This window comes from Oncorhynchus masou, chromosome 12, assembly GCF_036934945.1.
Source record: "Oncorhynchus masou masou isolate Uvic2021 chromosome 12, UVic_Omas_1.1, whole genome shotgun sequence".
In the NCBI taxonomy this organism is placed as follows: Eukaryota; Metazoa; Chordata; class Actinopteri; order Salmoniformes; family Salmonidae; genus Oncorhynchus; species Oncorhynchus masou.
Genome location: NC_088223.1, coordinates 37,037,149 through 37,064,052, shown reverse-complemented (window position 1 = coordinate 37,064,052; position 26,904 = coordinate 37,037,149). Strand labels below are relative to the sequence as shown.

The following is a 26,904-nucleotide window of genomic DNA, read 5'->3' as shown; positions in this document are numbered from 1 at the left end:
TTTTTCACAATCTATTCTCCTGTGCGCATATAACAGACGGTTGGCGATTATATGTGACGGATATTCACACACAGTTACAGGTCGTGATGACTCACACATTCCATCACAAAATATAATTGAACATGCAAGTTATTTCCACATATTACATTATCATTTTGTTCAAAACTGATTTCTTCACTTTTTCTCAATTCTTTGGTCAATGAAATCAAGCACACAAACAAGCAAACTTAAAAGCTACTGTGTTAAAAAAAAAAAAAGGAGAACATTTTCACAAGGAACAATGTGAAGTTGCATAAATTTGGACTCAGGTTACTACCATATGTGTCGACTACAAAAACAAACAAAAAACAGAGAGACAGATTGGCCAGTCTGAGCATGATTACAGGGTAGGGTAATGACAGCCCTGATCTGCAGTAAGCCAGGTTGGTGAGTTACAGTCATAGTACCGAAACCTCCTCACCTTCCTCTCTCAAGGCTGCCATGTCCCAGTGGCATAATGAGAAAAACCTGAAAGTCCTCATTTGTAACTGTGGACTATTCTTTCACCTACACTGTTCACAGGTGAGACAAACATTCCCTCGATCTGCCAAGCAGACTTATTCATGAGCTAATATCGCCTATGCAGGCACACCTTCCTGACAGTGACAGAGTTTTTGAAAGTACATTTAAACCCCAACTCAATGTTACAATCAAGTTATTAAGGAAGTGTACAAACTCCTCTTGACTTTCATTTTCAAGATAATAGCTCAGAAACATTCTACATTCAGTAGATTTTATGTCATGCCTTATTACACACTGTTGTTAGATATGCACAGCACTTTTAACCCAAGAAACCTAATACACTAACAACAAAAAGCTTGAGATCATAGATGTGTTGAAATCTTATGACATAAAAGGGATCCAGGGATCAAGGGATTTTTGTACACGGACCTTTTATTGAGTTTTCTTTTACATTCAAGTACAGTGTTACACAATTGTCCCATTGTTTTAACACCCAACCAGACCAACAGTAAAAAAAAAAAGCCATTGTTGACTCAAGGAAAATGAACTTGATAGCCTGGTCACTACCAAGCACCTCCTGCACCTTGTAGTGTTTGTTCATCTGCACATTCATATTCCCATTCTAACTGCACTCAACAGTAGACCTCATTTTTATATGAGTGTGTGAATGTGTTTACAATTCACACACTCCTATATGAATGTGTTTACAAGAGGATCAAATCCAGTTCAAATGTAAATGGGTGGTTTCAAATCCAGTTCAAATGTAAATGTGGTTCGGATAAAATATGGATGCTTTAATTAACCCACCCCTGTGCTCGGGGTGTCGGTTTCCCACCCTGAGCACACAACCTGCCCACCACAGGGATTCCTTGTCTCTGTGTTGTTAAAGCAGGTCTTTAAATTATTTCTTTCTTTCTTTCTTTCTGAGGTATACCTGTGAAGAAACAGGGAGACTGGTGGGGCAGGAGAGGAGAACACCATTGCATACACACACCAACTGCAGCGAGACAGAAATCCTCTTGGTTATCTCACCAGTAAAGAGGATTTAAAAAATGAACCGTTGGTCCGCCTTTATGTTGTGTCATTCCAAATCCCAGGAACAAATAGGAGAGAGGGAGCGAGAGAGAGAGAGAGAGCGAGAGAGAGCGAGAGAGAGAGAGAGAGAGCGCGAGAGCGAGAGCAGAGCGAGAGGGGGGAATACAGAGACTGGGGTTGGCTAGCTAGACACAGGAAGTAAAGCTCATTTTGAAAATAAACCAGACTGTAACAAAAGCAAATAGCAGTAGCAACAGAAGAATAAATAAACTAAAACAAACATCTCAGAGGTGTGTCTATACAAAGAGAAAATGATTCATGAATATAGGCAGTTCAGTCGTTAAAGAATAATACGCATTATTGTAAACAACCTGAGAAAATGTATGACATTTTGAAATATTCAAATTAAGATTGAACAAGAAACCCCAAATAGATGACAGAGTGTTAAGCCTAAAAAATACAATGTTCATTACAGTTCACATTTACATGAAGTAAATCATATTTACAAAGGGAGCAGTTTATTGATGTGCAATTTTGTCGTTTGAGCTGGTCTATGCCTTTTAACAGTAAAAAAGAAAATGTTCAGGTAAAGTTGTCGATTTCTCCCTGGTCATCTTCAAGAATTAAACCAACTAGACAAAAACGCTGTTCATGCCATTCAACCCATGCCATTCAACAGATAATGAACTCAACCCACAGTACTGTGTGTTCTAACTGAAAGTGTGTGACTGGGCGTCACACACAACTGTGTGTGCTGTCAAACTACTCATTATCATTTATTGGATAAAAAAAACACACACCGTCAGCTCAATCAATTCAACTAAGGTTTCAAAAAAATAAATACTAGTGACTAAAAACAAGGATGTCATTTTTCACAAAGCTAAGAAGTAGGTAAAATGGGTTGTGTTACAGTTAACATAAAATGGCAGTTGTTCATTTATGGTCCTAAAAACATACTTTTTGTATTTTTTTTGTATTATACTACAAATGCCAAAATAATACAAACAATATTCCAATTTCAACGATGGATCCATTTGAAAAGTGGGATACAACAAATAACGAAACTCATTAGCACAGCCCTGACTCACACACATTTTCCCTCCAAAACCAAAGAATGTCTTTGCCCACAAAAACTTTCTTACCTTTTCTTTCTCCCCCTAACGTTTGCTGCGTGTTGGATCTTGTCGTTGCTGTTTTGACATGAAGCTCTTACGAGCAGATCTTGCAGATCTTTCTTGCAGATTTTTTTTTTTTTTTTTTTTTTTTTTTTTTAAAAGCTACCCTTGGGATCAAGCAGAGGTGGTAACGTCAGATTTATGAACCTGTGTCCGTCAGTTGTTTGAAAGTTTCAGACGATATTTGCCCATTCGCCTTGATGTTGTGATCAGTGAGGAGTGACCAAGTGACTCAGCCTTACAATCTTCTACATTATATTGCCCCCACTAAATCCTCCTTCAGTTTCGCAAAGCTGAAAGGATCATTCGTTACGGACAGGGCACCACCATCGCTCAAGTCTATGCATTTCATTTCCTAAGGAATATGTGGAGAAATTGATGTAAGCGATGACATTCCTCTGTTTTGCGAAGGAGGTCAGCATCCCAGGGAGTGGTTAGAAGCTGTTAACCTTAGCCAATGGGCTGGATGGAGAGGAGGGAAGGTGTGTGAAGGACTATAAGTCCATACAGACAGATGTTAGATGGGATAGATGCGTTGGAGCTTTCCGGTCCAATCCAAGCACAAGGACCCATAGTCCCAGACACACCACCATTTTCAAAGGAGATGACCAGCTCCTAGGGAGGGATGTTGTGACCCCTGTGGTTATGTGGGCTTTGTGAGGAAACGTTTGTATTGCTGGACCGACTTGGGGGAGGTTTCCACCTGATTGGTCTTCCAGACTGCAGCGATGGATCTTGAGGGGAATAATTGGCTGATTCTTTGGGCTGATAGCTCCTGTGAGCAAGAAGAAAGGAGTCACATGACTTATAGTTTATCAATAAGAACACTGCAGTAAAAAAGAACAACATCTGAAGTTAAATTACTTTTTTTTCTCCCATCATCCCTCATCTGAAAGTCTTTCACTCTCAGGTGAACATTGGCAATAGTCAGGCTATACAGTATCTACTGGCTTTTGTTCTACTTCAACTCCCAAAATGCTAATAGCCCAAATGAGGATCTTTGCCTTTCTTGTTCATTCAGACGAAAGAAGCACACAGATTTTCGGTAGCTATGCCAGAATCGGACTTGGTGCCCACTCCCTACAGTATGTGTAAAGTAAACATTCTTATCTGAAAGGCAGAGGCCTTTCAGGTCAGACTTGTGTGATAGGGAGTGGCACCATAGAATGGCAGCTATAACTTCAGACGCAATGCGGCAGGGTAGCCTAGTGGTTAGAGCGTTGGACTAGTAACCGAATCCCCAAGCTGACAAGGTACAAATCTGTCGTTCTGCCCCTGAACAGGCAGTTAACCCTCTGTTCCTAGGCCGTCATTGAAAATAAGAATTTGTTCTTAACTGACTTGCCTAGTAAAATTAAAAAACAAAAAAAATAAAAATGCAATAAGAATGTCATCAACAAGGATATGTTTGTCCCAGGCTCTGGAGACAGCCTTGATAACTGCTGTTTACAACAGAGGACAATGCTAGCTTGCGTCGCCTGACAAGGGAACGCAAACAACTTGAGTATAGTATGGAGTTCTCACAGAGCAACTTACCAGCTTTCCTCGGGGATCTCTTCTAGTACGGCGACTCGATCCTGAAACAGAACGTGAAAGAAAATAGTGGTGATTAGTGGAACGATGACCTCGCGTTGAAGGGATGAGGAAACAAGACACCTCACTGTTGTGGGGATGATAACTTTGCTTTGGCATCCTGAATGACTTGATTTTAGGTCATATACCCACATGACAGTGACAAATATAGACAGGCAGCTATCATTTCAAAGGAATTGTGTCTCTTCGTTTCTTTGATGGAATGCCCATAGGTAGCTCTTTTACACTTTTAACCCATATACGGGTTGAAAATGGCAGATATTGACACTGATACGCACCTAAATAGGAATGCAGTGGCTGTACAATAACTGCGATTCAGTGCCGTAGACCGCTGCGCCACTCGGGAGGCCTTTCTTAATTGTCAACGTTTATGATCACAATGCTTAAAATGTACAGTTACAAGATGACATGGCATCATACGCTGGCTGTTCTGAACAGAATGGGCCTGTTTGTTGTGTTGTGAAGAAATTTGGCGGGGAACACGCATCCGAATGCCCTCGTGGCTCTTTTCTATGCCTACCAACCTTACGATCTGCTTCTCTGAATTGCCTTGTGAAAGCCTAACGCTACAACATCGTATTTTGTAACCATGGGGGCAATAGAGCACGATTTCAAATGATGCCTACCTGACCAGATTGCGATTTTATAATGGACTGTTTTTGGAATGTGTAAACACCAACAGTAATTGTGTGATGGTGGGGATGCGGGGCAGTGTTCCAAACAAAACAACTACAAGTCTGCTTGCTCCGGTTCCTCAACAGTACAGCTAGGAGAGTTCAAAATAGCACCTTATACTGCCATACCAAGCAAAAGAGCAGTTACTGCACATTTGGTCAAAAATGAGTTATTTACATTTGTTATACATTAAATATATGCTTTATCATGTAGACAAATATCATATCCTGCCTCCATTGTGTTGCGTTATGGAGAAAATGGGGGTTCGTGTTTGCAGTAACTGGAAAAAAGGCACAAACTGCCATCACCCACATCAGTTACTGCCTTTTACCTTGGTTTCACTAAGCTTTTTTGCTGCATTGTCTACGGTTTATCTTGGTATTATTTATTGTTCTTTGCTGACACAAGTATCAAACAATATGACACTGACAGCCTCAAAATAAATACAAATAAATATGTTAACACAAGCTTGTGAAAAAAAAAATTGTAATGGAAACATATTGCAGTGGGTGTACCAAGCCGTCTAGGGTCAAAGGTCATGCCAGAGGTCCGGGTCCAATATTAATAAAAAAAATAACCTCATAGTAAGACAAATAACAACACCTCCAATGATCTGCCTACAATTCATTTGGCTGGACAATAAAACAACTTTGAAGTAATTTTTCTCAGTATCACCCTATGAGCAGTTACTGCTATTTAGCTTGGCAGGGCAGTATAGTTAAAGACTCTTCTTTGAGGCATAAAAGTGCATTGACATTGCTTAGGAACTGTGCACACTTTGGAGAGGTGTGTAGCCACTTGGAGACACCAGTTAGACCTCAAACAATTGTCTTCTTTTTTTTGTCTTATGTTGCACCTACACCACATTTTCCCCCATTAATATTCTTATCATGTTACTGAATATATCCAGAGTATTTTTAGATTTCGATAACAACAAATGCGGCGAAAAGTAGAGTTAATGTAAAATGCACATAAAATCAACAGTGTAATCTTTGGATTCAATCTTATGTTTAATTAACTGTTTTGTCCTCGCCTATAGTTGAATCATTTCCCCATAATCTCCAAATGGTTTCCTTTCAATGGATACCATGGTTATGTTTTTCATATTCCTTCTGTAAGAAACATTTCTATTTACGTCTATCCATATACGCCAATTCCCACGTGTGTAAAGGGTTAATAAACAGACCCTAATTCCCTGACGAACACGAGCAGTGTTGGTAGATCTTGTAACCTTTTTAATGCTGGGATCTCATCTCAGAAAGCATCTGATCATTTAGCCTAGTTGTACGCCATTGATAAGAGCATTAGGCGACAACACAGGAAGAGGACGACTCATTAACTACAATATCAACTACGGGTACTTGGCTGTCCTCACTTTGATCCTGCAGAAGTGCCCGTGTACCAGTACTATGGCTGAATTACGGCATGTCTTCACAGAAATAGGATTATGTCCGTGTGGAATGACCCTCAGGACAAACTGCATGGAGGGAACTGTCCTCTTTGACCTGCCACTGTGACTTAAAGAGGAAAGCAAGTGGAGGAGAGGTTTGTAGAGTAAGAATGTTAGAAAGAGTGACAGACAGCAAAAGACAGATGAGGCGAGAAGAAGAGGGAGATGGACAGAGAGAGAGAGAGAGAGAGAGAGAGAGAGAGAGAGACCTGTGCAGACACGACGGTGACATTCCAATCATACTCTCAACTCAGCTTCTCCCTTATCCCCCAGTGACTATCCTGGAAAGAACCATTTCCAATTGTGGAACGTTAAAGAAGAGCATATCTTCCCCATATCTAATCATTGTTCCACTGACCCTATGTCCACCTCTCCAGTCCGTCAGAAATTAGGAGAGAGGCTTAAGCTCGGCTGGAAGGGTCCTTTCCACTGCTCAGGGGCACCACGCCCAGATAGCTTGCTATCTTAAGAGGATTCAGAGAGGAGCGAAAAGTGGCGGACTCCGCTGTTGAGATGGAATCTTCCTCTCCGGAGTGTGAGGCTAGAGAGAGTGTTGGAATGTGGTCCGACTGTGTTTTCAAAATACTGAAACCCACAGCGTTGATCCAGGCTGACAAGGCCAGGCAGAATGAGTAGAAAGATCCAGGATAAACACACACAGATCTTTCGAACACTTATCTCCTGTATACATGTCGTCATGGTATTGATCTAGCCAATATCAACAGAATCATATCTTAGTTGCTTAAATCACTTGGATACTCTGTAAAAGTGTCCAGTAACGTATATCAGAACATGGTTAAACAGATTCAGTGTATACCTGAGACAGACATTTATAGGCTCAACCCGGTGGGAAAAAAATCTGCTCACTATAAAGAGTGACCTTCATCAGAAACCTACAATGTCAGCACCTGTAATCGCTAATCCCCATCTTACAAAGGGGCCTGGCCTGCTGTGCAGCCACTTATCACACTAATCAGGAAACAGTATCTGCCTTTGCACCCGCCAGGCCCTCTCCCAATTAAACAAGTGTGCAGCTGTGTGTGAACCCAGTTGTGCACACAGGGCGGTCTAAACCTGACCAACCAGGTATCTGCTTTCAACAACATACTGCATTCCCCTTGTTCACTGGCTGTCAGCTTGTTAGTTCTCTGGTAGGAAGAAATGTGTGTCATGCTGGTTGGTTATCTGGGGGCTCATCTTCCTGTCTGGATGAAGGTGGTTGGGTTCACATTTGCATCAGAAATCCATGTAACTTTATTTCCCTTTTCCTTGTTTTAACATAGCGTCACTTCCTGTTGAATGTGGAACGAGGAAGAGCTCGGTTTTGTTTGTTTGAAAAGTGTGTTTGAAAGTGTATTGGAAAGTTCTTGGTAGCTAGCTTCTTAGTTTGAGTCCCGCGACGCAGTTGGCATCAGTTGCTGGGACTGCTTTTCTCTTTCCAGTGACCTTATCAACCAAGGACGGGTCTGAGGAGCTAGTTGGCGTCGCTGCTAGTCTAGCTGCTAGCTAGTGGGTTCTCTTGAACGCAGCCCGCAACGCGGTTTTGTGGCTGTCTAGATCCCCTCTGTGTTGTTTTCATCTTCCCTATGTCCTGCCCTGTCTGGAACTGCGAGGAGTAACAACGTAACCTACGTTGCTAGCTACCATGACAAAGACCAAAGCCGGCAGGAGTACCGTTGAGGACAGCGGTGTCTCTCTATCACATGTGAAGGTTCTTTAAAACTAACAAAAAAAGACCTACAAGCAGTTATTACAACAACAACAAAATAGCTTCAAGTGTTTTGTCCAAATACTTGTGGATTCTACTAATAAAAGAATGGACGACCTGATCAGAGAGGTCCAGGACCTGAAGAACATTTTGCAGTTCTCCCCGGGTCAGCGCGATGAGTTGAAACAGGAGAACGGCAAGATGACAACAATCTGTAAGTCACTGAGAGAGGACATCAGTTCTCTATGTGAATTCATGACAACAATGACAAATAAATCAGACTATCTCGAGGGACAATCAAGGCGGAACAACATGGTTGTGGACGGAATTGCAGAATTTCCACATGAGACCTGGACAGAGTCTGAGGACAAAGTGAGGGAAATGATCTCTGACAAATTGAGGATGGACCACAGGAATATTGAGGTGGAGCGTGCCCACAGGACTGGAAAACCTACCACCGGCCCAGGTGATAGGCCAGGCTAATAGTGGTCAAGTTCCTGAGGTTCAAGGACAAGGAAGCTGTTCTGGAAAGAGCCAAGAACTTGAGAGTAACGTAGATCTTCCTCAATGAGGACTATCCTGAAGCTGTGCGCCAGAAGTGGAAAGAACTGATCCCAGCCATGAAAGCTGCCAGAGAACGTGAGGACATTTCTTAGATCCGTTATGACAGGCTCATTGTCCACCCTTCCTTCCAGAAGCCTGGAAGGGATGAGAGAGCCAAGCCTATGTGTTTGTAGCTTCAACTCCGCAGTACACACACACCTACTGATTAATGGACTGCTGAATGTATATTTTTTGTCTTGCTTTGTTTGCTCTTTTCAGTATAATGTCTATCTCTGATAAGCTACACAGGAAAGGGCTGAAAATAGTCCATATTAATATATTTAGCCTTAGAAATAAGGTTAATTATATCAATAACTTGCTAACATCAGATAACATTCATATATTAGCCATTTCTGAAACTCACATAGATAATTCATTTGATGATACATCAGTAGCATAACAAGGATATAACATCTATAGAAGAGACAGAAATGCTTATGGGGGAGGTGTTGCTGTATATATATATATATATTCAGAGCCATATCCCTGTAATGCTAAGAGAAGATCTTATGTCAAGTGTTATTGAAGTGTTGTGGTTGCAGATTCACTTGGCACATCTAAAGCCTTTTTCTTTTGGTGTGTTGCTATAGGCCACCAAGTGCTAACAGTCAGTATCTAAATAATGTATGTGAAATGCTTGATAGTGTATGTGATGTAAACAGAGAGGTCTACTTTCTTGGGGACATGAATATTGACTGGTTTTCATCAAGCTGTCTGCTCAAGAGGAAGCTCCTTACTGTAACCAGTGCCCGTAATCTGGTTCAGGTTATTAACTTCTTGGTGACAGGGGGGCAGTATTGAGTAGCTTGGATTAATAAGGTGCCCAGAGTAAACTGCCTGCCACCAGATGCTAATATATGCATATTATTAGTAGTATTGGATAGAAAACACTCTGAAGTTCCTAAAAATGTTTGAATGATGTCTGTGAGTATAACAGAACTCATATGGCAGGCGAAAACCTGAGAAAAATCCAACCCGGAAGTGGGAAATCTGAGGTTTGTAGTTTTTCAACTCTTTGCCATTCCAATATACGGTGTAAATGGGGTCATATTGCACTTCCTAAGGCTTCCGCTAGATGTCAAAAGTCTTTAGAACTTTGTTTCAGGCTTCTACTATGAAGGGGGAGGGAATGAGAGGGGATTGTACCACAGGCTAGTGACACGCGGTCACGAGAGAGTTAGATCTCGTTCCATTGCTTTTCTACAGACAATGGAATTCTCCGGTTGGAATATTATTGAAGATTTATGATAAAAACATCCTAAAGATTGATTCTATATTTAGTTTGACAAGTTTCTACGACCTGTAATATAACTTTTTGAACTTTTGGTCCGACGTTCGGCTGGACCTGAACGCGCGTTTGGATTTGTTTACCAAACGCCCTAACAAAAGAAGCTATTTGGATATAAATTATGAACTTTGTCGAACAAATCAAACATTTATTGTAGAACTGGGATTCCTGGGAGTGCATTCTGATGAAGATCCTCAAAGGTAAGTGAATGTTTATAATGCTATTTCTTTCTGACTAATGATGACTACACAATATGGCGGATAACTTTTTGGCTGCTTTGTTGTCTGAACGCTGTACTCAGATTATTGCATGGTTTGCTTTTTCCGTAATGTTTTTTTGAAATCTGACACAGTGGTTGCAGTAAGGAGAAGTATATCTCTAATTCCATGTATAACACTTGCATTTTCATCAACATTTATAATGAGTATTTCTGTAAATTGATGTGACTCTGCACAATGACCGCATGTTTTAGAACTACTGAACGTAATGCGCCAATGTAAAATGAGAATTTTTTAATATAAATATGCACTTTAGCGAACAAAACATACATGTATTGTGTAACATGAAGTACTATGAGTGTCATCTGATGAACATCAAAGGTTAGTGATTAATTTTAACTCTATTTGTGCTTTTTGTGACTCCTCTTTGGCTGGTAAAATGGCTGTGTTTTTCTGTGGCTTGTTGGTGACCTAACATAATTGTTTGTGGTGCTTTCGCTGTAACGCCTTTTTGAAATCAGACACTGTGGCTGGATTAACGAGAATTTTATCTTTAAAATGGTATAAAATACTTGTATGCTTGAGGAATTTTATTTATGTGATTTTTGTTGTTTTGAATTTGGTGCCCTGCACTTTCACTGGCTGTTGGTAAGGTGGGATGCTACCGTCCCACATATCCCAGAGAGGTTAATGAGGAGCATCCAGACGCTGCACTTGATGGATTTATGAAATTGCTTCTTCCAATTATTGATAAACATGCACCTGTTAAGAAACTGACTGTTAGAACTGTTAAGGATCCATGGATTGATGAGGAATTGCAAAACTGTATGGACAAAAGAGATGGGGCAAAAGGAGTGGCTAATAAGTCTGGCTGCACATCTGATTGGCTTACTTACTGCAAATTGAGAAATTATGTGACTAAACCCAACAAAAAGAAGAATAAATTGTATCATGAAGCCAATATCATAAAGAATGATATCATAAATATCATAAAGAATGATGGAATAAAACTTGAGTAAATTAAATTATGGGCAGAAAGACAAATTCGGCCTCCCGAGTGGCGCAGTTGTCTAAGGGTTAGAGTCCAGGCTTTTGTCGCAGCCGGCCACGCCCGGGAGACCCATGGGACGGCACACAAATGGCCCAGCGTTGTCCGGGTTAGGGGAGGGTTTGGCCGGCAGGGATGTCCTTGTCCCATCATGCACTAGCGACTCCTGTGGTGGGCCAGGCGCAGTGCACGCTGACACGGTCGCCAGGTGCATGGTATTTCCTCCGACACATTGGAGGGACTGGCTTCCGGGTTAAGTGGACATTGTGTCAAGAAGCAGTGTGGCTTGGTTGGGTTGTGTTTCGGAGGACGCACTGCTATCGCTCTTTACCTCTCCCTTGTCCGTACGGGAGTTGCAGCAATGAGACAAGACTGTAACTACCAATTGGATACCACGAAATTAGGGAGAAAACGGGGTAAAAAAAGAAAGAAGATTTTTTTTTTTAAAAGGACAAATTCAACTTCATCTTTCATCTTGGCTTATACATCACAAAACCATTTGATGTTGGCAATTATTTTAATTATTATTTCATTGGCAAAGTGGGCAAACTTAGGCAGAAAATGCCAACAACGAACAGCGAGCAATTGTATTCATGCATAAAAAAACAAATAATGAAAGAAAATCATTGTCAAGTTTGAATTTTGTAAAGTTAGCGTGGAAGAGGTGGAAAAATGTATGTTATCGATCAATAACGACAAACCTCCTGGCCTTGACAATTTAGATGGAAAGCTACTGAGGATGGTAGCTGACTCTATAGCGACTCCTATCTGTCAAATGTTTTATCTGAGCCTGGAGGAAAGTCTTTGTCCTCAGGCCTGGAGGGAAGACAAAGTAATTCCACTACCCAAGAGTAGTAAAGTGGCCTTTACTGGTTCTAACGGCAGACCTAAAAGCTTGCTGCCAGCTGTTAGCAAACTGTTGGAAAAAATGGTGTTTGACCAAATACAATGATATTTCTCTATAAGTTAACAGACTTTCAGCATGCTGATAGAGAAGGGCACTCAACATGTACTGCACTGACACAAATGACTGATGATTGATTGAAAGAAATTGATAATAAGAAGATTGTGGGAGCTGCACTGTTAGATTTCAGTGCAGCCTTTGATATTATTGACCATAACCCTATTATTGACCATTGACCATAAAACGTATATGTTATGGCTTTTCAACTTCTGCCATATCGTGGATTCAGAGCTACAGTATCTAATAGAACTCAGAGGCAAAGTGTGGTGTACCGCAGGGCAGCTCTCTATGTCCTCTATTTTTTTAACCAATGACCTGCCACTGGCATTAAACAAAGCACGTGTACTGTATGCTGATGATTCAACCATATATGCATCAGCAACCACAGCTAATGAAGTCACTGAAACATTTAACAAAGAGTTGCAGTCTGTTTTGGAATGGGTGGCCAGAAATAAACTGGTCCTGAACATCTCTAAAACTAAGAGCATTGTATTTGGTACAAATCATTCCATAAGTTCTAGACCTCACCTGAATCTGGTAATGAATGGTGTGGCTGTTGAACAAGTTGAGGAGACTAAACTACTTGGCGTTACCTTAGATTGAAAACTGTCATGGTCAAAACATTCAATGTTTGTAAATATGGGGAGAGGACTGGCCGTATTAAAGAGATGCTCTGATTTGTTGGCACCACACTCCAAAAAGAAAGTTTTGCAGGCTCTAGTTTTGTCTAATCTTGATTATTGTCCAGATGTGTGGTCCAGTGCTGCAAGGAAAGACCTAGTTAAGCTACAGCTGGCCCAGAACAGCGGCATTTTTTGCTCTTAATTGTAATCAGAGGGCTGATATAAATACTATGCATGCCAGTCTCTCTTGGCTAAGAGTTAAGGAGAGACTCACTGCATCACTTCAATACATGAATGCGTTGAAAATCCCTAATTGTTTGCATAGTCAACTTACACACAGCTCTGACACACACACACTTATCCAACCAGGGGTCTTTTCACAGTCCCCAAATCCAGAACAAATTCAAGAAAGTGTACACTATTATATAGAGCCCTTATTGCATGGTACTTCCTTCCATCTCATATTGCTCAAATAAACTGCAAACCTGGTTTCAAAAAACAGATAAAGCAACACCTCTCCCCTATTTGACCTAGATAGTTTATATGTATGCATTGATATGTAGGCTATGTGTGCCTTTTTTTTAAATGTAGGTAGTTCTGTCCTTGAGCTGTTCTTGTCTATTGATGTTCAAGGTTAAATTATTTGGGTTCCATCTTCTTCTGGGTTTTTTCTGTGCGCTCAATGCGCACATTGCATAGTTTCTCTAGAGATCAATCAGATCAAGCCCAAACTGTGCGGTGTAGTAAGGAGTTGTAGTTTCCAACAAGACAAAATTCGACAGAGTTTAGGGCAGCAAATGTGGTAATTAACTACAATGGCCATAATCCACTGCGCGCCTGTATGTTTCTGTCAGGCAGACACGGAGAGGAGAGAAGAATGCACGCACGATCGAGAGGGATAGAAAGCAGTTGGTTAGCGAGGTACCTGAAAACACATGATCTAAGTGATCGATAGTTTCTCTTCAGCAGTCATAAAAGTATGCCTTATTTACTTTGAAGAAGGAAATAAGTCACAGGAAGAACAAAAAGATAAATCAAGGACAACAACTGCCCGAGCTACTGCCTGTTCACCCCGCTATCATCCAGAAGGTGAGGTCAGTACAGGTGCATCAAAGCTGGGACCGAGAGACTGAAAAACAGCTTCCATCTCAAGGCCATCAGACTGTTAAATAGCCATCACTAGCACATTAGAGGCTGCTGCCTATAGGCACTGTATTCTATACTATTCTACGGTATTTTAGTCACTTAATGTTTACATTTCTTGCATTACTCATCTCATATGTACAGTTGAAGTCGGAAGTTTACATACACTTAGTTTGGAGTCATTAAAACTTGTTTTTCAACCACTCCACACATTTCTTGTTAACAAACTATAGTTTTGGCAAGTCGGTTAGGACATCTACTTTGTGCATGACAAGTATTTTTTCCCAACAATTGTTTACAGACATATTATTTCACTTATAATTCCCTGTATCACAATTCCAGTGGCTCAGACGTTTACATATACTAAGTTGACCGTGCCTTTGAACAGCATGGAAAATTCCAGAAAATTATGTCATGGCTTTAGAAGCTTCTGATAGGCTATTTGACATCATTTGAGTCAATTGGAGGTGTACCTGAGGATGTATTTCAAGGACTACCTTCAAACTCAGTGCCTCTTTGAGAAAATCAAAAGAAATCAGCAAAGACCTCGTAAAAAAAATGTAGACCTCCACAAGTCTGGTTCATCCTTGGAAGCAATTTCCAAACGCCTGAAGGTACCACGTTCATCTGTACAATGAATAGTATGTAAGTATAAACACCATTGGACCACGCAGCCGTCACACTGCTCAGGAAGGAGACGCGTTCTGTCTCCTGGAGATGAACGTACTTTGTAGCGAAAAGTGCAAATCAATCTCAGAACAACAGCAATCGACCATGTAAAGATGCTGGAGGAAACAGGTACAAAATTATCTATATCCACAGTAAAACGAGTCCTATATCGACATAACCTGAAAGGACACTCAGCAAGGAAGAAGCCACTGCTCCAAAACCGCCATAAAAAAGCCAGACTACGGTTTGGAGGAGGCTTGCAAGCCGAAGAACACCATCCCATCCATGAATCACAGGGGTGGCAGCAACATGTTGTGTGGGTGCTTTGCTGCAGGAGGGACTGGTGCACTTCACAAAATAGATGGCATCATGAGGTGGAAAAATTATGTGGATATATTGAAGCAACACCTCAAGACATCAGTCAGGAAGTTAAATCTTGGTCGCAAATGGGTCTTCCAAATGGACAATGACCCCAAGCATACTCCAAAGTTGTGGGAAAATGGCTTAAGCACAACAAAGTCAAGGTATTGGAGTGGCCATCACAAAGCACTGACCTCAATCCTATAGAACATTTGTGGGCAGAACTGAAAAAGTGTGTGCGAGCAAGGAGGCCTATAAACCTGACTCAGTTACACCAGCTCTGTCAGGAGGAATGGGACAAAATTCACCCAACTTATTGTGGGAAACTTGTGGAAGGCTACATGAGACGTTTGACCCAAGTTAAACAATTTAAAGGCAATGCTACCAAATACTAATTGAGTGAATGTAAACTTCTGACCCACTGGGAATGTGATGAAATAAATAAAAGCTGAAATAAATAATTCTCTCTACTATTATTCTGACATTTCACATTCTTAAAATAAAGTGGTGATCCTAACTGACCTAAAACAGGGAATTTTTTACTAGGATTAAATGTCAGGGATTGTGAAAAACTGAGTTTAAATGTATTTGGCTATGGTGTATGTAAACTTCCGACTTCAACTGTATTCTATACTATTCTACTGTATCTTAGTCCGTTCCACTCTGATGTCGCTCATCCATATGTATATAGTCTTAATTAATTCCTACTAAGATTTGTGTGTATTGGGTGTGTGTTGTGTAATTTGTTAGATATTACTTGTTATATATTACTGCACTGTCGGAGCTAGAAGCACAAGCATTTCGCTACACCCACAATAACATCTGCCAATCATGTGTATGTGACCAATACAATTTGATTTGATTTTGATTTGATTTGACTAATATAGTGATTTTGTCAGACGGCATAGGCAGCAGCTCTATAGAAATCAGATGACGACTTGGAATTAAATAATAAAGTAATTAAATAAAACAAATGTAATATACACAACAAGTGAAATATTTTATAAAAGTGATAAATGTTGGTTAATAAGTGATAAGCAGTAATGGGCATCATGGGACTTTTATTCATAGTTGAATTCTGTGTTGTTACAGCATTCAACTCACATAATGCATTTAATGTTTTAAAAAATCATTGAAAACCGGGATTATTTTTTAATAATTGAGCAGAAACCGAACTGATCACAAAAAACGCAAATTGCTCAGCACTACTGCTCTGCTGACAACACTTTTATTAGTGAGGAAGGGGTGAGGAATGAGAACGTGAACATGTACTCCAACAAGCTGGAGATCCAATGACAAAAAAAGGGTTTTGAGCAAGGACACCTGTGGTCTCGTTTTCTGGTTTGTTCGGAACGCCCATGACCCGAAAGTCTTAAAAAAAAAAAAAATGATTTCAGTTGCCAAACGCTGGAATGTTGCGAGGCGTGTCAGCCCGTGTCTGCCTTATCTCTCTTTGCTCTGTCCAATAAAATCAGTACCTTTATCTGTGTGGACGCATATGAAAAAAGAGTTTGCTGAAACAGGGCTTGGGAGTGCAGAGAGTTTGGATGCTACGAACAGAGTGAAGATACTGTACTTTGTAACAATCAGGCGCACAAGTTCTAGGAGGCCAAAGAATGAGAGAAGTTTAAGCGAGGACTGTAGATTCACAGGAAGGGTATTTAGAGACGATGACAGATTGTGTATCAATACACACAGCAGCTGTGTCTGCCAACAGAGCCGTACTGGCTTCTATGGAATAGCCTGGATCAAAAGTAGAACCAAGGGTACTCACGGTGTTTTTTTCCGTCTCATGTAGCGGACTCCTACGATGATGAGCAGCAGGGCGATAAGCACGCCGATGACGATCCCAGCGATCTGCCCACCAGTCAGACCATCATCCAATGTTCCCTCCTCTGCAGAATCCCAAGAACAGAGCCATTTATCATCATCATCATCATCATCATCAGAACATCTCAAAGTACTGCAACGGCTTCATACGAGATAAACGTGGACAGTGCTACATGATTTGTAAGTAGAATATCCTTATAACAGTTAGGGTGAGAAGACATCCTAAGAGCCATGGTGCTAAATGGTTGAGTATATTACTACAGCCTCCACAATCAAACCTTTGACGGACAGCTTGTGGGCAACGGAGGTGCTCAGCCCGGTGACGGCGTTGCTGGCTTCACAGGTGTAAATTCCACTGTTCGTGGCCGCAGCGGCATCGATGCCGTACTCGGCTGTCATCACGCCGGTCAGCGTCCCATTGAACTTCCAGGTGTAGGTGGCAGCAGGGAGAGAGACCGCGGCACACTTCAGCATGACAGGCTCTGTCACTTTTACGGAATTTACCCCCTTCACGGACACAGTCTCAGGACCAACTGTGATATGGAAAGGAGAATTTTAGCTTTATGCTTGAAATTCCCCTGGATTTGGCCATTCTGACCTAAATAATAGCATACAGACAATTTATCATGGATTTAGGTGAAATACAAAGCCTTTCTTTTTGGATACTGTAACATTTATGAACAAAGTAACAGTAGAATATAACGTTAACTTTGTTTAACTTTGATGGCCAGGGTTGCGATTGGTGTTAAGGGTTAAGGGTCAGTGAAGAGGTCAGAAAGCCCTTATACTCACAACTGATCACTATCTTGAGGCTGGCAGAGTCTGTGCTCACAGCATTGGTCAGCTTGCACTGGTACTCCCCACTGTCCTCCTTCTGCACTGGCTTGATCGTGATCGAGCTCTTGTCTGCAGAGACAATGACCCTGTTGCTAGGAGACAGTGCCACGCCATTCTTCAGCCACACTCGGGCGTCGGCGGTGCCGGTGGTTGCCTGGCAGCTCAGGTTGGCCGTGCTGTTACCTGCAACAAGCGTTCCATTGGGGCCTGTGATCTTAGCGCCGGATATGGCCTCTACAAACACAGAGGACAAATTGAGTTAAGGTTTACACAGACCAGATGATAACTCTGAAAGACAGCTGGTTTCACTTACAACTACCAGATTTCAGAGTACTAAAGTATTTACAACGTAAACAGCTTGATGAACTGTTCATTAGATTTCAGTTGAATGGATTGGATGATGTCTACTAAATAAATAAAAACATTGTACTTTCATTATACCTTAATGACATTACATCTAACTAACCACTGGGCACACACTGGTTGAATCAACGTTGTTTCCACATCATTTCAATGAAATGACGTTGAACTAACGTGGAATATACGTTGAATTGACGTTTGTGGCCAATGGGTAGCTACTATATCACTGTTCAGCTTATTTCAGGCCATGTTTCCGTAAAATGTGACATCAAATAAAATGTTATTATTTTACAATGAGTTTTTGAATGGGCTGATGTACCAAAAACTTGTCAACAAAGCAAAACCAAATTACCTACATGAATAGATAATGAATAGAATAGATAAGTGGAACTAAAGCCAACCTTGCCTTTTTGTTTTGGACAACATGTGAAACCACTGTCTTGTTTATCTCGATCTCTCCTTTCCAGACTAATGAGTGTTGGAAAACTAATGCCAAGATAATATTTTTTAAACACAAAGTTCATGGCCCTCAATGGTGACTCACAACTGCCTAACCAATACTTTGGTCAATAAGTGTCGAGTCAGGCTTGATGGCAAACATGTTCAGAGGAAAATTCCTATTTCCTCAGCTTTAGTCAGCCATTAAAAGTAAAATGTGTAACTCTATGATTCATGATAGAATAATTGGACTTATTCACTACTTTTTAACAAGTACATGGGAACATTCATAGAATAACTGAAAGGACTGCTAAATGGCCAACAATCACCCCCCCTCTCCCCATCCCCCCCCCCATTCCCCATCCCCCAATCTCTCTTCCTTCTAGAAAACAACACCCGACTCAAGGACTCAAGGCATTTTGAAAGACCATCCCCCAACCAGGCAGCTTTTAGTCACTCACAAAATGGTAGACTGTCTGTCTCCCGTTGTAAACAGTTTCAGTACATGCAGCACATATTTCACTAGCTTTAAAAAACTATGAGGGAACGTACAAAGTTGCCATGATACGAGGTCACTGTGTTTGAAACTTGTACGGCATGCTTCAAAATCATAGTGTTTGGTGTTATGCCTTCAGGGCGACCAAGCCAGGAAACAGGTTTCAGTCTGTCTGCTCATGGCATCACCTTAAAAAGGATGATACAATCTCTCTGAGACAGGGTTGGAGGACTAACGGCAAATTCTAAAGAAACTGTGTTAAAAGTGGCTGTAACAAACATTAAAATGTAGAAAGGGTTTTAACAACTTCCTTGTAATTAGTATAACAGTTCAACGAGAACACATCCGTCTCATAAAATGCAAAGAGTAACATCTGAGAAACATGTTACTGACAAGAACCTCTGTAGAATACTGCAGCTCAACTGAACGCAACAACCAGTTTCACTACTTTACTTTCCACTAGAGCAAAATTAGCCTCTCTAGGTCTCTAACAGTATACTGTCCATGGTCCCCCTTTGTATTCACTAAAGCACCCTTCCTATCCATGTCTAAAACCTTGATTTCTCATTGGCTCTTGTGGTTCCACTTCCTACTCACCTACTACAGTGAACTTGGCTGTTGTGGATTCCAGGTATCGCAAGGTTTTGGCGTTGCTGGCCATGCAGGAGTAGTTTCCACTCTGTGCCACGGCAACGTTGTCCAGTACCAGCTTAGGGCCCACCACATTGAGCGGGACTCCATTGTGGATCCACTGAAGCACAGCCGCAGGGCTGGACTGGGCTGAGCAGGTCAATGTCATGTTGGAACCCTTCTTTTGGACCTCAGCGGCGGGGGTGACTGTCATGGCGATGTTTTCTGGCCCATCTGCAAATATATTGGAAAATAGTTACGTTCGGGCTGTTGTTAATGGAGGCCTAAGGCTGCAAACCACAATGTAGCAGCTCATAAAATCTTAACAAAAACATGCCGCGAGAGGTCGATCCCCTCCCAGGTGCTCCATTCAGAGGGGCTATGACGAAATGTAGATCTTATCTGAACTGCACTTTCCTGTCGCCCGCATTGTAATGGGCTGATCTGGATGGCTGATTTAGATCCGCCTGCTGCTCACTGTTACAATATAGAAAACGTCTGGCTTGACTTATTCTAAATCCAGCACACAAAAGAATTGATCTACTGCTCAATATCATATCTAAGTGTTGATAAAACAAGAGCTCGGAATGTTGGTGTGATTTCAGCATAACCGTCAGTCCACAGGGATGGTGTAAACAGAAGAGGGGGTTCGGGTGTAGAAACGCCCACCCAGAGTGTAACAAGTCACACAAAGACTCCTAAGACTCTAGACTAAACTCTTCCTGAACCCTTCAGATAGCCTGGCAGAGACGTGAGTGGAATCAATGGATAAGAATATTAGCCTGGTCCCAGATCCGTTTGTGCCGTCTTTATAACAATGACGAGACAGCACAAACAAATGTCAGACCAGGCTATAAGAACATATGTACTTACAGGTGACAGTGAGGTTGAAGGGGGCACTGTTATCACTCTCTAGATTGTTGAAGGCCGTGCAGTAGATGGGTCCGACCAGATCCTTCCTGAACACTCCAGCCACGGTCAGCACTGTGGAGTTTGCACTCAAGGTCACATGCTTCCCGTCGGTGACCAGCGGGGTGGTGCCGTTGAGCCACTTGTACGTGAGGAAGGAGCCTTTGGCCGAACAGGTCAAGACCACAGTGCTGTTGAACTCGACCGCTTCGTTCAGGTTGGACGTGATGGTCACGGTGGAGACCGGTTCTGAAGAGGGGAGGCCGGAGGTAGAGAAAGGTGAATGGGAGGATGAGGTGACGTGATGGACAAACAGGTCAAGGGGCGTCAGGGTAGCTGTTAAGTCGGTACTTGCGTTTTGAGGCAGAGGGAGGGGAGAGTGGCGGTTAATGAAGCTGTACTCTAAGGCTAAGCAACGCCATTTGGTAGTAGAAGACGAGGGGGAGGGAGCGAAAGCATTAAACTCCTGAATAGTAAATAACAGGTTGTCAGCAAATAATTTCTGAATATGTTGTGAACCAGACGACGACTCACTCAATGGTTGTGATGTCATAGACCAAACTGCATTTTACTGACCCAAAATACACAGGGGTCATTTCAATCTGACCTAATAAAATAGTATATAGCCTTTTAGGGGTTTTACACTTTGCAATAACCTGAAAGCCATTTTCTCTAGTTCTGACTCATCATTGCCATCCTTCAAAGCTTTGAGTATGTGGCGCAGCACGTGAACGGGGGAGAATGAAGGACATTACTACTTTACAGGAGAGGCATTTCAAAGTTTAAAAAAATGGTTTTACATCGAAATGCATTTTTTTTAGGGCAGAAATGCCTTCTTGAACATGTGAACTTTCATATGCCTTCATAACAAACCAGTATACTAATAACGATGTTAGATTACGAGCCTAGATGGTAAGGCATGAAAAAAAGACATGAATTTTCCCACTAGCCGTGATTGGTTGAAATAATAGAGGGGCTGGACATGGAGAGGGATGACTTCTGGTCTGCCATGTCACAGGCTGCAATCGAACCAACAAGTGTTTTTTTTTAAACTCAAAACAAGACATGGTATCAAGAACGAGATAAAACTATCTGAAATGAGACACCTACGATTCCCCACATGGCAGCAGCTTGTCATTGTTGCTAGCTCTCTGACCGTTCAGAATCACACCATCATTTTTGTGACGTTGTCAGCCAACCGCCTGTAGACGGACAACTGTCCCTTTGTGAATTCGTAATGCTGTAATATGTAACTTTTTTTTGGAGATCTGACCAAATTCACATAGAAATGTGAGTTATAGATCTGTCATTCTCATTGAAAGCAAGCCTACAAAGCAGTAGATCTATTCTATGTGAGCTAGCTCTCTTCCGGTTAAGTTTAGTTTTTGCATATTTTATATTCAGTTTTGTACACCAGCTTCAAACAGCTGAAAATGCTATATTTTTGCTAATGTAAAATATATTTCGCAATGGTTTATATGGTACAATGATTCTCTACTAAACACTAACCATGCTTGTTTTGTCACATAAACTGAAATTAGGTGAACTATTAAGAGGTTTTTGCAACCAGGAAATAGTGCAGCTTTAAAGATAACGGTGAGGCTCAGGCTTAAGAGGGTGTGAACAATGCTGAATGGGTGTGAACAAAGAACAGCTCTCGAATAACTGAAAACTTTGAAAGGCTTTTCCTCAATACTGGGAATACCAGATTATCAACTTTTAAAGCAGCATAACTTTCCAATAGCTTTCTTCGACTGTAGTTTATGCTATACCATTACGAAGCTCTGTACTTTTATGCAACGTAAAAAAAAAACTAAAAAAACAGATATCAATAACAATAAGCGTGTTCTGTTTTGGTAAGAATCTGAGGGATTGGGGCTGGAGAAATGTAACCACTCTCAAATTCACAGACAGAGCTATGGATGCAAGGACTGACCATCCATGATATCAAAATGAAAATGTCAGCAATGTTCTGCGCCTATATGGTGTTTGACACTTACTTTGTTTACAAACATTGTAGTACAACAAGCATATATTTTCGATTCTGATGGGGAACGATGGTTAAACTACACTACCGTTCAAAGGTTTGGGGTCACTTAGAAATGTCCTTGTTTTTGAAAGAAAAGCACATATTTTTGTCCATTAAAATAACATCAAATTGATCAGAAATACAGTGTAGACATTGTTAATGTTGTAAATGACTATTGTAGCTGGAAACAGCTGATTTCTAATGGAATATCTACAGAGGCATACAGAGGCCCATTTTTAGAAACCATCACTCCTGTGTTCCAACAGCACGATGTGTTAGCTAATCCAATTTTCTCATTTTAAAATACTAATTGATCATTAGAAAACCCTTTTGCAATTATGCTAGCATAGCTGAAAATTGTTGTTCTGATTAAAGAAACAATAAAACTGTCCTTCTTTAGACTAGTTGAGTATCTGGAGCATCAGCATTTGTGGGTTCAATTACAGGCTTAAAATGTCCAAAAACAAAGACGTTTCTTCTGAATCTCGTCAGTCTATTCTTGTTCTGAGAAATGAAGGCTATTCCATGTGAGAAATTGCCAAGAAACTGAAGATCTCTGTGTACTACTCCCTTCACAGAACAGCGCAAGTAGTGTAAGTAGTGTAAAGTTGTTTTCTTCAAGAATCCTATGCTACATATCATTACTTTATCCAAAAATATACTCATTGCCCATTTAATTTGACATACAGTGCATTCAGAAAGTATTCAGACCACTTGACTTTTCCCACATTTTGTTACGTTACAGCCTTATTCTAAAATGTCATTATGGGATATTGTCTGTAGATTCCCTCATCAATCTACAGACAATATCCCATAATGACAAAGCAAAAACAGTTTTTTAGAAATGTTTGCAGATTTAAAAACATGAACTGAAATATCACATTTACGTAAGTATTCAGACCCTTTACTCAGTACTTTGTTGAAGAACCTTTGGCAGCGATTACAGCTGAGTCTTCTTAGGTATGACGCTACAAGCTTGGCACACCTGTATTTGGGGAGTTTCTCCCATTCTTCTCTGCAGTTCCTCTCAAGCTCTGTCATGTTGGATGGGGAGCGTCGCTGCATGGCTATTTTCAGGTCTCTCCAGAGATGTTTGATTGGGTTCAAGTCCAGGCTTTGGCCAGGCAACTCAAGGACATTCAGAGACTTGTCCAGAATCCACTCCTGCGTTGTCTTGACTGTGTGTTTAGGGTCATTGACCTGTTGGAAGGTGAACCTAGTCTGAGGTCCAGAGCGCTCTGGAGCAGGTTTTCATTAAGGACTTTCCCACGTTCATCTTTCCCTCAATCCTGAATATTCTCCCAGTCCCTGCTGCTAAAAACATCCCACAGCATGATGCTACCACCACCACCACGCTTCACCGTAGGGATGGTGCCAGGTTTCCTCCAGATGTGACGCTTGGCATTTAGGCCAAATCTTGGTTTCATCAGACCAGAGAATCTTGTTTCTAGCCACTCTACCATAAAGGCCTGATTGGTGGAGTGCTGGTTGTCCTTCTGGAAGGTTTTCGCATCTCCACAGAAGAACTCTGGAGCTCTGTCAGAGTGACAATCGGATTCTTGGTCACCTCCCTGACCTAGGCTCTTCTCCCCCCGATAGCTCAATTTGGCTGGGTGGCCAGCTCAAGGAAGAGTCTCGGTGGTTCCAAACTTTTTCCATTTAAGAATGATGGAGTCCACTATGTTCTTGAGGACCTTCAATGCTGCAGACATTTTTTGGTACCCTTCCCCAGATACGTGCCTCGACACAATCCTATCTCGGAGCTCTGTGCACAATTCCTTCAACATCATGGCTTTAGATTTTGCTCTGACATGTACTGTCAACTGTGGAACCTTATATAGACAGGTGTGTGCCTTTCCAAATCATGTCCAAGCATTTGAAATGACCACGGGTGGACTACAATCAAGTTTTAGAAACATCTCAAGGATGATCAATGGAAACAGGATGCACCTGAGCTCAATTTCGAGTCTCATAGCAGAGGATCTGAATACTTATGTAAAGATGGTATTTCTGTTTTTTTAAACCTGTTTTTGCTTTGTCATTATGGGATATTGTGTGTAGATTGACTAGGACATTTTTTTATTAAATCTATTTTAGAATAAAGCTGTAACGTAACAAAATGCGGAAAAAGTTGAGGGGTCTGAATACTTTCCGAATGCACTGTAAAGGGAAATTGCATCACATAAGCTATGTGTCTAGCTGAGATATGGCAAAACTGATTTGTGATCCTGGCATAAGCATCAATCCAGGAAATGTCTTGTGACACTACACACACACACACATACACACACACACACACACACACACGCACACACTGTTTCCTAGCTCTGTAGCAGGTAGTCTAGTGGTTAAGAGTGTTGGGCCAATAACTGAAAGGTTGCTGGTTTGAATGCCCGAGCTGACTAGGGTGAAACATAATTTGATGTGCCCTTGAGCAAAGCACTTAACTCGAATTTCTCCTGTAAGTTGCTCTGGATAAGTGCGTTTGCTAAATTACTAAAAATGAGCTCTGAATGCTGAATGGCTGACAGCCGTGGTATGTCAGCAGAAGGGTTGCAAGATCGAAGGTAAAAATCTGTCGTTCTGCCCATGAACAAGGCAGTTAACCCACTGTTCCTAGGCTGTCATTGAAAATAAGAATTTGTTCTTAATTAACTGACTTGCCTAGTTAAATAAAGGTAAAATAAAAAATAAAAAAAGTCAGACCATCTACGATGGGTATGACAAAACATGTATTTTTACTGCTCTAATCACATTGGTAACCAGTTTATAATAGCAATAAGCCACCTCGGGGGTTTGTGGTAGACGCAACGTCGTGGTTAAGAACAACCCTCTTTTCCAAGCTAAAGGGCCACGCCCTTGAGATGGATATAAAACCTTGAGTCTTAAGCATCTTTTCAGGTTATTTCTCACTTTGATAGTTTTTGCCTTTTGACATGAACCATTTTTTTTGGTACTCGTTTAAATATTTTTTAGGCAATTACACATCAAAATGTATTTGTGGGGAGGGGCATACCTATCATCCAGGTAGGGCCTACTTGGGAATAAATAGAATAGACGAAAACAGTTGGTTGTAAATAACAATAAAGTTGATTTTGGCAAACAAATGCCAAAATGCGTAGGCTACTTCGAGTATTTTACGCATTCAATGAACGTTTTACGCATGCTTGCAATCAATGACTTTCTGTACTCACCTAGAACTCTGAGCAACGTTGCACCTGTGCGCTGTACTGCAGCACCAGTGACCATAGTCACTGCATAGTCTCCGCCATCCTTTGCCGTCAAGAATGCCAGATTTAATACGCCGGTGGATGAATTCAGTGATACTCTTCCTGCGTAACCAGCGCCAACTGTCTCTCCTTTGGGCGCAGAAGTGACAACAGGTACAAGTCCACTACCACCGTTGAAATTCCAAGATACTGTGATAAAGTTGCCAACATCTGTGGGGATGATAATGGTTTTGAACGTGACGTTCTTTCCCCGTACTCCCTCCAAGGGCCCGGCTGGCAGTACGCTCTGCCCGTTGCAGCATCCTGAGAGAAACCGGTTTGAATGCAGGTGTTCACTTCAACATACAAGTGTGTGATAGACATCAAGACAGGAGCAAGCTATTCGCAATGGACTAGCGAACAGTTATAAATAAGGTTTGCCTATTATTGGTCTGAAAAAGGCATTATACTAGAACAACGGCAATGCACCTCCTGATGCGCCAACCAAAAACAAACCCAGCCAACACATCTCAAAGTATTTTGTATTCACTATTAAATGTAGGCCTAACAATAATGAATATATTCATTCATCTTACCAACAGCTGACAGCAAAATGACAAGCGACCTCAAATTAAACAAATCCATCCCAGATGTCTGGAACCCTTCTTGCGACAGAGAATAATGCGGGCTACCTGTCGCTTTTACGAACTGAATGAGTACTCACTTCCTTACGGGTACACACCCAGTAAAGGTGTCGACATCAGAAAACCCGCCTCTTTGAATGGATTTATACCCTTTACATACCACACTCTACTTTGACGTACTACAAACTATTTTTACCACTAAGAATGAACAAATCAAATAAATTATAATGTCTAGTTGAATGCCCAAAATATGTCAAATAGCCGAACAATTTCTGCCAAGTCATCTCATACGCTCATAGAGGCTACTATTACTGTAAGTTTAGCAATTCAAACATTAAGTCAATCTAAATACAATGTATTGCTTGAAAAATAGGAATTACTATAGCTTTCCATCGTGGCTAACAAAGACAAAAAATACATGTATTATTTCAAAAGATATTCACCACATACCCTAAAAAGCGTTGCAGGT

General features: G+C 41.2%; 1 protein-coding gene across 1 annotated transcript; it reads right to left on the bottom strand.

The window, feature by feature from the left end:
- Window positions 1-907: 907 nt before the first annotated feature.
- Window positions 908-26,530, bottom strand: LOC135549992 (carcinoembryonic antigen-related cell adhesion molecule 1-like). Its single transcript, XM_064980412.1, has 9 exons — window positions 26,388-26,530; window positions 25,777-26,115; window positions 20,518-20,802; window positions 19,612-19,878; window positions 17,676-17,954; window positions 17,162-17,416; window positions 16,828-16,948; window positions 4,248-4,288; window positions 908-3,486 (listed from the first exon to the last, which is right to left on the bottom strand). Exons 1-8 carry the CDS (start codon window positions 26,434-26,436, stop codon window positions 4,270-4,272), a joined length of 1,614 nt encoding a protein of 537 aa, XP_064836484.1. The 5' UTR covers window positions 26,437-26,530; the 3' UTR covers window positions 908-3,486; window positions 4,248-4,269.
- Window positions 26,531-26,904: the final 374 nt, after the last annotated feature.

Coding starts and splice junctions, on each gene's coding strand:
- LOC135549992 (XM_064980412.1), bottom strand. CDS start 26,436: ATGGATTTGTTTAATTTGAGGTCGCTTGTCATTTTGCTGTCAGCTGTT. Junction 19,879..20,517: donor CTTCAACCTCACTGTCACCT/GTAAGTACATAT, acceptor ATATATTTGCAG/ATGGGCCAGAAAACATCGCC. Junction 16,949..17,161: donor CCACAAGCTGTCCGTCAAAG/GTTTGATTGTGG, acceptor GGGATTCTGCAG/AGGAGGGAACATTGGATGAT.